General features: G+C 33.9%; 1 protein-coding gene across 2 annotated transcripts in view; it reads left to right on the plus strand.

Moving 5' to 3' along the window:
* LOC135213596 (probable glutamate receptor) overlaps positions 1-8,985 on the plus strand; it is a 183,136-nt gene extending 174,151 nt beyond the window's left edge. For both annotated transcript variants that reach the window (XM_064247607.1, XM_064247608.1), the window contains 3 exons: positions 1-50; positions 4,394-4,523; positions 7,220-8,985. In XM_064247607.1, the coding sequence (XP_064103677.1) occupies positions 1-50; positions 4,394-4,523; positions 7,220-7,330 (291 nt within the window). In that variant the 3' untranslated portion in view covers positions 7,331-8,985. The remainder of the gene's footprint in view (positions 51-4,393; positions 4,524-7,219) is intronic.
* Positions 8,986-12,643: the final 3,658 nt, after the last annotated feature.

Below are 12,643 nucleotides of genomic sequence, written 5' to 3' on the forward strand. Positions count from 1 at the left end.
GCCATGGTCAATCAGAAGAATAGCCCACTCACACCAGCCATCAATGCCAGGTAAGAGAGTATCCTTCGGTTTGTTTTGAGAATAAAGACGGTACAATGCTCGCTCACTCTGTTAAAGGATGTGGTTTTACTAACTTCGTTGTATGTACCGATGAACTGTTTGCTCTCTGCCGTGATGTGAAGAGTCCCTGTTATGTTTATTGTGTCAAGGTTGTAGGGAATTTGCAGTTCAGCAGTGAAATCTAATTGATATATCGATATTATTTTTTAGTTCTTTGCCGTTGTGATAAGAGGACTTCCCATATTGTACGTATACATTAAAAAAAACTTTGGTTTGCAAGTGAGTAGATAGCAGAGGTGTGAATTAGGAAGCACGTTAATTGACGCAGTAGGAAAACTAGGAAATAATATTAATGGTTAGAAGACTATCTTGAAAAGTAACCATAATAGGCAGGTGATTTGATAGCCGTGGATTGCAGGTCGAAGCAGGATGGGTTTCCAGCCTCGCAAAAGTCTGAATCAGCAAGCTGAAGCTGCATTCTTACACAGAGGAGCCACAAATTACCGTTTCCTCCTGATATGCAGCACAGGAATGATCGCGCTATCATGTAGATATATCTGTAGGCCTTCTTCGAAGTGGATAATGAGAGCACAGATTGTAGCTCAAGATTTGTGAAAGGCTATACGAAGGTTTCATAAGACTAGGTCAGTGATGATGTGGTGGGCTTAAATACCACGAGATGCTGACAAGGCTTACTGTGACAGAAAAAAATAAGATAGAACTTTGTCCCTGGTTAAAAAAGGAGCACGCATGTGATTACCGATCTTTCCTTGTTTGTTGCAAGTTGTGGGGGTTGTAATGATTCCTGGGTGCCCCTCATTGCAAAGGGTAAGAAATTTTAGGGTAGGTTGTTGAAACAGGTTTATGGAACAGAATATAAACCACTGCCAATCTCTCACCTTTTGTTGGGTTTAGTCTGCAATGGGATTATATATTTGTTAAAATGACGAAAAATATTTTTCTCTTGAATTTTACATTTATACTGAAATTTAAGATTATATATATATATATATATATATATATATATATATATATATATATATGTGTGTGTGTGTGTGTGTGTGTGTGTGTGTGTGTATGTGTATATATAAATATATGTATAATTTACATTTATATATAAATGTATGTATACACACACACACACACACACACACACACACACATATATATATATATATATATATATATATATATATATATATATAGTGTGTGTGTGTGTGTGTGTGTGTGTGTGAGTATGTGTATATATAAATATATGTATATTATACATTTATATATAAATGTATGTATACACACACACACACACACACTATATATATATATATATATATATATATATATATATATATATATATGTATATATACATAATGACGAAGCGTTCCAAATACCTGGTTATTTCACTTACCAATCATAGAATTTAGTCACAGCAGCCAGATACTTGAACTTTCATGACAGATAAAATGAGACTGAATACTCTAAAGGCAACAGTGAGCCCTTAAAAAGCTTATTGAATATGCGAGAAAGCAAACTAAATTCATTAAAACAAGTTTGAGGTATTTATATAGGCTTAAGTTAATTAAAGGGCGTCATTCCCTCAAACGACTTTGTCTATTTCCTCTGTCTTAACCCACTTCAAGAAAATTAAAGGAAAAGCACAATCTATAACTTTGTAAAAACAGATTTGTTTGCTATTACTCGAACACAAAATTTAATTAATTCTTGAATTAAATTATTAAACAAAATTAAATCAAAATTAATTTACCAAGGTAAATTATTCAAGAAACTAGATTAATGAAGTAAAACTGTCAAGAAATACTTAATATTTGGAAAGAAAATGCAAGTAAATGAAATCGATTCACGTGTTGAAATATGAAATTGAATCAAGTATGCAATGTTAAACAAACAAATTGTGAATGCTAAACATGAAAACACAAAATGCGTAAATGTATCAAATTTACCACCAAATGTGAAAAACTGGGAAATTGTAAACACAGAATATTAAAAAAAATCTTCAAATGAATTAAACACAATTCACAAAACAGAAAATTTAAGTGTGAAAAAAAAAATCACCAGTTACCTTAGATATTTTAAGCGGACTGTATCCTCAGAGAGAGAGAGAGAGAGAGAGAGAGAGAGAGAGAGAGAGAGAGAGAGAGAGAGAGAGAGAGAGAGAGAGAGAGAGCTGCTCATTCGGGCCTCCAACGTAACAATGAATAAGAATGAATCTATTGAGTTCAAAAGCGGAAATTCTAAATGACGTCATGGAATATTCTGGAAGAAAAGTGACGTCACTTCCTGAAACTGCTTGGCGAGATAGTAGAGAATCGTTTCAGAGAGATACAACAATGACGTAATTGATCGAGGTACGTTCTAGGAGCAGCTGACGCAACTTTACAAAACATCGTGCAATTGCTATTTGTTTTGGGCAGAAACAAAGGCGAACCATACGCGTTCAGTACTGCACGTGGCTAATCATATGAATGACATCATCATCCCAGCTGGTTCCCATTTCTTTAAGGGGTCGCCGTTTCGGATGAGCAGTTTCCATCTATTTCTATCCTGTGCTTCTGTCTCCCCAATTCCCTTCTCGTGTAAGTCTCCTCTCACACAGTCCCTTCATCTCTTCTTGGTGTAAGATGTGTCAGGATGAAGCTGCTGGCAGTGCCTAAGCGCCGCCCATATAAGTGACGTCATTTCACGCCACGAGCTGTCTGTACTTACTTCCGCTGTAAGTTAATTGCAATGAAGGTACGAAACTACGCTAAGTATCATTTCCTGATCTTGCCTAGCCTTAGACCCAACACTTGGTCTCCTTCTTCTTCTTCCTTGAAACTCCATCATGTGAATGACATGTTTACAGAAAAAAGAGGAAGAAGGCCGAGTCTCCTCCTTATCTCCAAGTGATGGATGACAGCTTTCCAAAACAAGAAGAATTCGGGCCTTCCTATTCCTAAAACTCTTGACAGCTTCCGCATCTGCTTTTGAGCGGAGATCTCTCTTCTCATAAACGTTATTCTTGTCTTGTGAAATCTGAACATTACAATAGAGACAAATAAATAATTATCATTATTGCTCAGAATATAGGATAACTATACTCTGTTATTTTTCATCTGTCCATCCGCCTGTGGTGTTTGCGCATGGTAACACTGCTTCCCGGGCTTTAATATCCTATTTCGAATATTAACGGTGTAATTCGCATACAGTAAATTATTAAAACACTTTTCAGTTGCAAATGTACACCCAGATATCCTTTTATTTACCTAAAATTTAGACATAGCGTAACTATTTAAAGCCCGGACGCAGTGTTACCATGCGTGACCACCACAGGCAGATGGACAGATGAAAAAAAAAACAGTATAGAAGCTAAACTACAATACTGGAAAGATACAAGGAAATATATATATATATATATATATATATATATATATCTATATATATATATATAGCTTGATGATGAATAATAATGCCAAGACCAGGAAGAACATTCTTTATTTTACGAACTTTCGAGGTTTAAAACCTCATCATCAGTCAGAAAAAATGACAAGGATGAGAAATCACTAAGAATTACATTGAAATGAATTGTCTTACTAAAAACTTCAGTAAAAACATAAAACAAAACGAATATTACATACAAACTAAAAATTACGGAAAAAACTAAAACAAACGCAAAACATACAAAAATAAAAAATGCGTTTGTTTTAGTTTTCTCTGTAATTTTTAGTTTGTATGTGATGTTCGTTTTATTTATGTTTTACTGAAGCTCTTAGTAAGACAATTCGTTTTAATGTAATTTTTAGTGATTTATCATCCTTGTCATTTTGTCAGCCTGATGATGAGGTTTTAAACCTCGAAAGCTCATAAAGTAAAGAATATTCTTCCCGGTCTTGGCATTATTGTTTATCATCAAGCTAAGATTTCCAAGTAGCCGCCCAATTACTATATATATATATATATATATATATATATATATATATATATGTGTGTAAATAATATATTATTTAAATTAATTTATAATTAATTTATATTATTATTATATATAAAATAATAAATGTATAATTATGATATTTTATATGTTTTTATATGTTATATATTTAATTTTATATACATTATATATATATATATATATATATATATATATTATATTTATATATATATATATATATATATATATATATATATATATATATATATATTGAAGTTAGTGTTGATTTTTTCCACCTGTATTTTACTTTTATCTTTATCACTTGACATTTGTTCCTATTTTTCGTAATGGGAAATTTAGTCTGTGGAGACGTACTCTTTTGTTTTGACGATAATTATTTCTCCCAACAGAATTCGCCGTATAGTAGAATCGGGTCTGTACAATTACTGGGTCTTCAGGAACAGTAACAACATAACAGCTTGCGCAAATCCACCAATGACAATCGTACTAATGGATCCCATTGGCATTGGCAGCATTTGGGTAAGATATTTTTTCCTTATATGAGTAGCAACTACTTATAATTATAGTTACATCTATTTTCATCCATCGTAGCATTAGGTAATGACAGTATTTTTTTTTTTACGTTTGTGTTTAGTGTGTATAACGTGGTTTTTTTGTCTTCATTGTTTTTCATAGTATCTTGGCAATATTCTTTTATTTTTATGAGATACCAGCCTGCATAGTTATGACAGGCAATGAAAGGACACGCAGTTTTGCAAAGTGTACTGCATCAGATGCTCCAGAAAGACTGATTCCTTTACTCTTACTTATTTTTTTTTCTCATAATCTTTAGCAGAAAACCCTTATGGACAGAATCAACAGACTATACACCCAAGAGGGCTCCAAAGGGAAGTCAGCTTGCGGAGAGAGAAGAGTTATTGGAAAAGATAAATAAATAACTATTATGGAATAGAAAAATCTGATACGCTTCAAATCCAGGAGACTCAGCACCGAGTAGGAATGAATTTGTTGCTCGCTTAAATATATAAGGATCAAAAGCCTCCACAACTTCGCTAGGCAAACTGTTCCACATTTTAGTTGTACCCTGGATAAAACTAGAAAACTGAGGAGTATTATTCCTGTTGCCAGAAAACGACACGCTGTATGCAGCAGCAACCTGTCTATGATGCAAAGGATGTTTGTCGTTGTAGTTCATTTTATTAAATTAAATAAATAAATAAATAATCGAATGAATAAATAAATGAATAAATAAGTATATGAATGAATGAATGAATGAATGAATGAATGAACTCGCCTTGCGTATATTCCATAAAGCAATATTAAGGGTTGGGAAAATAAACTTGACTGATGACGTAACACTGTCCAAGAGTCTGAGATGTGAGTCAGAACCCGAAGACCACACTGGAGAAAAGTACTTCAAACAAGGAAGAAGAAAAGTTAAAACATTAGATATGATAACTTCATCCTGAAACATTCTCAAACATTTCCACTAGATACCAATTTTTTGCGAAACCGAGGAAGCAGTAGTAAGTGCATGCATCTCAAAAGTTCATTTCTTATCAAAAGTTACACCTAAAATCTCAAAAGAGTCACTACGGTTAAAACCGTATCATTTCAATTCAAATCATGATGCAAAGGCAAAGGTGTTCTGGATAGACTACCTATCATACATTGAGTTTTAGAAGGGTTAGGCTTCATACTCCAAAACCTAATCCACTCATAAATCCATGACAGAACTCCATTCGAGGACCTTGCAACCACAGACCTAAGGCGAGAAGAACAACAGCTAGAAGAGTAGCTTCATCGATGTATCCAATCAGTTTGCTCTCCAGTACTTGCCACATATCTCTAGTATAGATAATAAATAGCAAAGGTTCAATGACACTGCCTTTAGGGACACATGAAATGACATTTCTAAAGCTACTATACTGGCCATCATCAACACTGACCTTTGGGTTCTGCCTATTAAAACCGTTTAAGATACTAATAAAAGATCCATTAAGTCCCAATAATCTTGGTTTTGTAGACAAGAGCTTCGTGATTCAGAGGGTCACAGGCTACCCTAAAATCTCTGCACCCTCATCATGAGCACTCTGCAAGAAGTTAGATATAGACAAGAGAGCATCGCAAGTACTAAAGCCTTTACGAAAAAACCTACAAAGATGCTTGGAGAGCAGCTGCTTATTTAAGCCTCAGAGAGGCACTGCGAATAAAAGGGAGGCCTATCAAAACCCATGGGAAAGTTTAGTTGGCAATATCCAGAAAATGTTAGAAATTACCTAGACATCTCTCTCATGGGTCTGCAATAACACACTCAGAAGATGGGAAACTGCCCTCTGTTCGCTTGAGGTTTGGACACACCCAGTCTTGGAGACCTGCGGAGCCAATTCCTTTTTACAAGTCGGGAGGGCAACGACAATTACCTCTTCTTTAGGGTCCTTAGAGAGGAAGTAAATTGTTACCATGGTAATATTTTTAATTTCATGGAAGAGGCTAGACTTCTTCTTAACACAACATGATTCATTTTGATTGGCACACTATACTGTCGCAAGTCTGTGATTTTAATTAGATTTATAGGGTACGAAATTTATTTTTATACTATTTTATAGCTTTGAAAGAAAAAAGTGGTTCTACTAATTTGTTTTCCGGTGTAGATGAGCTTTGTTTTTATATCATCAGATATTAAATCAGTAAATTCATCAATCATTTTATGTGTATATACAATACCTTAATTGGGGGTTTCGTTTCTGGGTTCTATTTTAGGTTGTATATCATGAATTGAAACTGTATTCCATATACTATTCCCTGAAAACCTTCTGCTCGTAATTACAGAAACTTTTTTTTTTTCTCAGCGAAGGTAAATTATTACATGACTTACGCATAGCAATGTTATACTTTTCCATTAAGAAACTCCCTGTCAAAAGTTTCTCTTCATGACGTCAATTGTCATTTTGTTAGCGAAGTCTTGCGAAAAGAAAGGGGATTCGTCGAGTTCAAGATTTTTGTGGAAGTAGCGTTTCAAAGAGTGTTACAGATCTCTATCGTTTTGAGGAAGCGTAGAAAACTAATCATTTCTCATAAACATTACTCGAATATATACTCATTCAGTCTCTCGAAATAGCCCCTACGCTTGTCGTTTACAAATATATTCTCACCATTGTCTTCCGGCTTATTTGAAATTGTTACTAATCTACACGAAACGAATTTCCTTCCAGGGCCTTGCTGTGATTTGGACAGCCGGTATGACCGTTGCTGCCATCGCCTTCACTGGGGAGATGGCAGTTGCTTGGCTGAACAGAGATAGCCGGTCGGAAGATACGAAATAGCTGCGCAGGAGACGACGTCGTGACACTCCCCTGATTCCTCCTTGATTTCAGACCCAAGAACGCCCTTCGATGCCTTCTGATAATAATTTTTGTAGATGCTCTTTATAACTATTACTAGATCCATTTGCTTTCGAAAACTTAAGACAGAAATATCTGAAAGTATTTAGAATACAGGAGAGATGTTGTACCCCAGATTTGTAGGAATTTCAAAGGCGTTGTTTTGTTGTAATGAACTTTTCAGGCTTCCTAGAGCCCTCTTGCAAATGACATTTTTGGACGAAATTTGAATTCGTTTAGTTCAGTATTTTTGTGGAATGGGGGATGAGAGGCCCTGAAAAGGATAGATGCTTATTTGTACGGTAAGGAAAAGGGACTTAATTCGATTTAAAATTTATGATGGATATAAGATTCGTACAAGATGTATTGGCAGCTGATGATCATGGTGTGAAGCCGCAAGCACCGGTGAACGAGTATGGCGGTGTTTGTAAGCAGAGGAAATTTAATGTCATGATGTCATGCTAGCAAGAGCAAGAGCAATGTTATTGGGTAAATGAAAGCCAGGAAAATGGAGCAATGAATGTCAGTAAGAATGGTAGACGAATGAAAGTGGTGGATCCATATAACCATTTAGAAAGTAAATGTAAAGAATGACAATGCAATGACAGAAGTGGTGAGTCACAGAATGCGTGAAGTGAGGATGGAACCATTGTATACAAAGGTCTGAATGAAAGGAAGAATACCAGTAGTAGCAACAGTTAGGATGTGAATAGGAATAACTGACAGCATTTACTTATGGAATTCAAGTGTGGTGGTATAGTATGAATTACTGTTTGTGAAACATACGCAGAGTAAGGAAGGTTGAAAGTGGAAGAATAAACAAGACAAGCCGTCCAAACATTATTATAGCTAGAAAGGTGAATCAAAATCTGATGATGATTTGGTCATGTGGACAGAGAAGTGTCAGAAATTCATTTTATGCGTGCAACACCATAAAGGGAACAAGAGACGTAAAATCAGTTCATGAAGATGATAATGGTCTGGTCGTGTGGACAGATTGAATGACGAAAAAGCAGGGGAAATTGAGTGGAATGCAATAGCCTTTATAACCCGGATTACAGCTCAGAGGTACATAAGTGTACAGAGAGGTATGTAGGCGAAGAGATATATCTATGGGTAGGCGTGCTGCTAATGAGCTATTTATATAGTGGCAGATATTGTGGAAGTTTTATGCCCTGAGGATTCTGAGTAGAACCATCCCATTAGCGAAAATGTTTTATTAGTAAAAGAATTTTTCCGTATGTTTAGAAGCCGGGAACTAAATTTTTTAAATTATTATTTTATGGAATATGTAAGGAGAGCTTCACCCTTTTTAATAAACTATATGCGAAGAAGAGGAAAAGCTAAGGGTGAGGAATGAGTGAAATTGTAATGAAATAAACGAGTATTAGTAATCATAAACAAATAGTTAAATAAACAAACCCGCAACAAGGAAGAAGTTCGTGTCAAGATTCTATCACTGTAAGAATCTATGAGAACATTACGGCTATTTTTGCTTCCAACTACACGTTTGGTTGTCCACCATTTCCGTGTAATTCATGTCTGATATATTGATCACAATATAATGGCATCATACTGGACAAGGCTACAGCTAAGAATGTTTTATTAACCTAAATATTTTAACTTGTTTTGATAAATAAGTTTGAAGTTTGCGTAAATAAAATAATCGATATTCTACCGATAAACCTGGAATAATTATAACTGCAAGACTGCAAAAGATACGTCCAACAAGCCACTTTTCCTTGAGGAGACACTACTGCAGATCGAAAACATAATGGATCATCCATAAAAGTGGTCGCTTCATATGCCGACTAAGCAGTGAATTATATATACCAGGTGATTAGCCGGCTGTCTCCGGTCACAGATAGGGTGAAGAGCACGGGATAGCAACTTCATAAACTTTTTTCTTACCGAATGGTTGGTGATCGAAATCTGTGGTCTCTCTTTCATTGGTAATGAACACGTACGCAATATATATATATATATTATATTATATATATATATATATATATATGTATATATTATATATGTATATGTAATATATATATGTATGTATATGTATATGAGTATATATATATATATATATATATATTGTTACGAAGTGCCAAGTATCTGGTTACCATTTATCAATTATTACCTCACAAAAGCCAGACACCTGAACCCTCATAACACGTTTAAACGACTGATACTCTAAAGGCAACAGTGATCCCTTAACACTTACCAGTATTGCAGAATATCAGACTAAGTTCATCAAAACAGGTAGTGAGGAATCTTGTAAGTAATTAAATTAATCAAAGGGCATCACTCCATCAACAACTTTAAACTCTAAGTATTTCCCTGATTTCAGAAGTCTAAGTACTTTCCTGGTTCTAAGTCACTTCAATTAAATTGAAGGAAAGCAAATCAATTACCACTCTATGTCTCTACCTATCATAAATATAGTCATAATTATATATATTTATAATGGTGTAAGATAAAGAAAACACTTATAAAAATTTTAAATACAAAAATTTATTATTAAATTCAAAATTTATAAGTGAAATTCACAATATCAGGGAAAATTACTGTTACTTGAAAACAAAGTAAAGTTTAATTAATTCTTGAATCAAATTATGTAAAATTAAATCAAAATTAATTTATCATAAAATTCAAGAAAATTAATTCAATCAAAATTCAAAAGTGTTAGGCAATAACTGAAAATTTGAAATTAATTTACAAGTGCTAAACAAAAATAAAACTTGAAAAGAATTCTAAGTAAATGCAAATCAATTCACAAGTGTTAAATTTAATTAAATGTGCAATGATAAAGCAGTGAAAATAACTAAGTCAATTAAATTGTGAATGTAAATGAAAATATAAAACAAAAAGACACACTTCAATAAGAAAATGAATAAGTGCACAAATAATGGAACAGACACAAACACAAAAAATATCAGCAATGTGTAAACACAAACACAAAAAATATCAGCAATGTGTAAAAGTGTAAATCTTTTTCATAACACTGTAACCAACAGTTTTTACCAAACCTTCTAACAGACAACAGTTCCTATCAATTTTATTAATTAAACACTCCCTATCCATTATTAGTTATTCACTGTTCCTAACAATTATTAGTTGCAACTAATAAAAATATAACACACTTTACCTTTTTTGGTATACCAACTTCTTTTCTTCTCTTGTAAATTACACTTTCACAAAAAAAAAAAACAAGGCGCCGTTACGAAATGTTTGTTCAGATTCCACAAAAGAAATTAAATAAACTAAATAAATTCTAAGAAATATCAAATATACAATTCTCACAATATGAGTGACCAAATTTACGTTACGTTAATTTAATCTCGATGTCGAGTGAGAGAGAGAGAGAGAGCGAGAGAGAGGGAGGGAGATCTAACTGCCTCGAGGTCTTAAGATCGAATGAAAATCTCTTCCTTTATGGAAATGACAGAGCAGATGTCTCAAAACGTTCTAGGCACGAAAGCTTCTCGAAAGTTCTGAAATCTGACGCAATCTTACATAAAAAAAGTGCAATATCCACGTGGGACTCGGCAAATACATACACGTACAAGACAAGATTGCTCAACAGATACGTACCCGATTGAAACGGAGGGTAAACGATAATTAAGATTGACATGTTTTTGATGACCACGTAAAAAGAGTCGAGCTCATTATCAAACGCGCTGACAGAGCAGGGACGCAAACGGATCTCGCAGACTCTAATTTCAAAGTGCTGACATAAAAGTTAAACATTTGCAGCTTTGTAAAGACAAGGATCTCTCTCTTTACGTTATATATATTTTCTTTTACAAGACGTTAATGCGAAATCTGAACACACATTTTAAAACATCCTATTCTAAGCTATCTAGGAATCTGAAAAAATGTTGCACAATCTACATGACATTTCAAAGAGGGGAAAACATGCATTTTGAAAGTAGCAATATATAATAATATATATATATATATATATATTTATGTGTATATATATATATATAATATATTTAATATATATAATATATTAATATATACATATATATGTATATCTATATATATATGTATAGAATTATATATTATTTATTCCAACAACCCTATGATTAATGACGTCAAGAACAGAAAAAAGTAGAGCTATTACTATGATTAAATGATGTTTCCATTATGTAAATCTATGCAGGTGGGCATATTTTAATTGCGAATACACATATATGTACTCTTTTTGCGCTGACAAAACTCCCGGTGCAAGAAAATCTGATTATTAATTCATGTATTTCTAGGACAAGTGAAACGCACTACCAACTGCGGTAAAAGAAGAAGAAAAAAAAATACTGCGAAGTTATTGGCGCGATACGTAAGGATTTCTCGGAAGAGCACTTGCATTCGCTACGTCAAAATGAACGCATTGTTCACTTCGTGATTGACGCATTTATCATCAAAGAACCCAGTGACGAAAGGTCAATCCCTACTCAAGTTTTCTCAGTAAACATAGTGAAAGCATTACTACTAATTCTAGATGAACCCTAGATTGGGGAAATAAATTTCCATCCATCTTGTAATGAAACAGCCTATCTATAAACGGTCCGTCTGATTATTACATCTTCACGCGACAACATCCTTCATGTCACCATGTGTTTGAAAATACAAATACCGACGTGTGATTCGCCGGAACTGAAGTAATTCCTGCTTTGTCGATAAAAACACAGCAATTTTGCGTTATGTGCTGCATCACGTGTACTTTGAAATTGACTCGTCATACATCAAAGGAAGCGATCAATTATCTGTGGTAACATTCTGCCACAGGACGCTAACCAATGAAAAAGAATGCAAAGAACGATATTCGTGGAATGCATCATTTCTATTCCAATAATATTTTTTGTTTCTGATGAGAAACGTTCTGGTCTTATTTGGAAAATAAAATTTTAAATATTTCTGCCTGATTAGTAATTTTTTGCTGTTTTCCATGGTGTAAGTCAAGAAAAAAAATATTTATTAGAACTTTTAAAAGCGTGTGTTGTTGACAGCTCTGGATGAACGAATCTGTTCAATTGTCAGCCGTAGGAACACCTTACAACTATGGGCGCGCAGATGGGATATAAATAGTCGTTCGAGTGTAGGGAGTAATAAAGCTTTTTAATATATTCCTTCATATACTTGGAAGACAGTCTCATGATACCTCATAAACAGTTATAAGTGTACTTGTTTTATATTAGTAACCACAGTAATGTTAATATAGGAACAAAAATAGATTTATCTGTCAAATTCCAGCTG

Source organism: Macrobrachium nipponense, chromosome 43, assembly GCF_015104395.2.
Source record: "Macrobrachium nipponense isolate FS-2020 chromosome 43, ASM1510439v2, whole genome shotgun sequence".
In the NCBI taxonomy this organism is placed as follows: Eukaryota; Metazoa; Arthropoda; class Malacostraca; order Decapoda; family Palaemonidae; genus Macrobrachium; species Macrobrachium nipponense.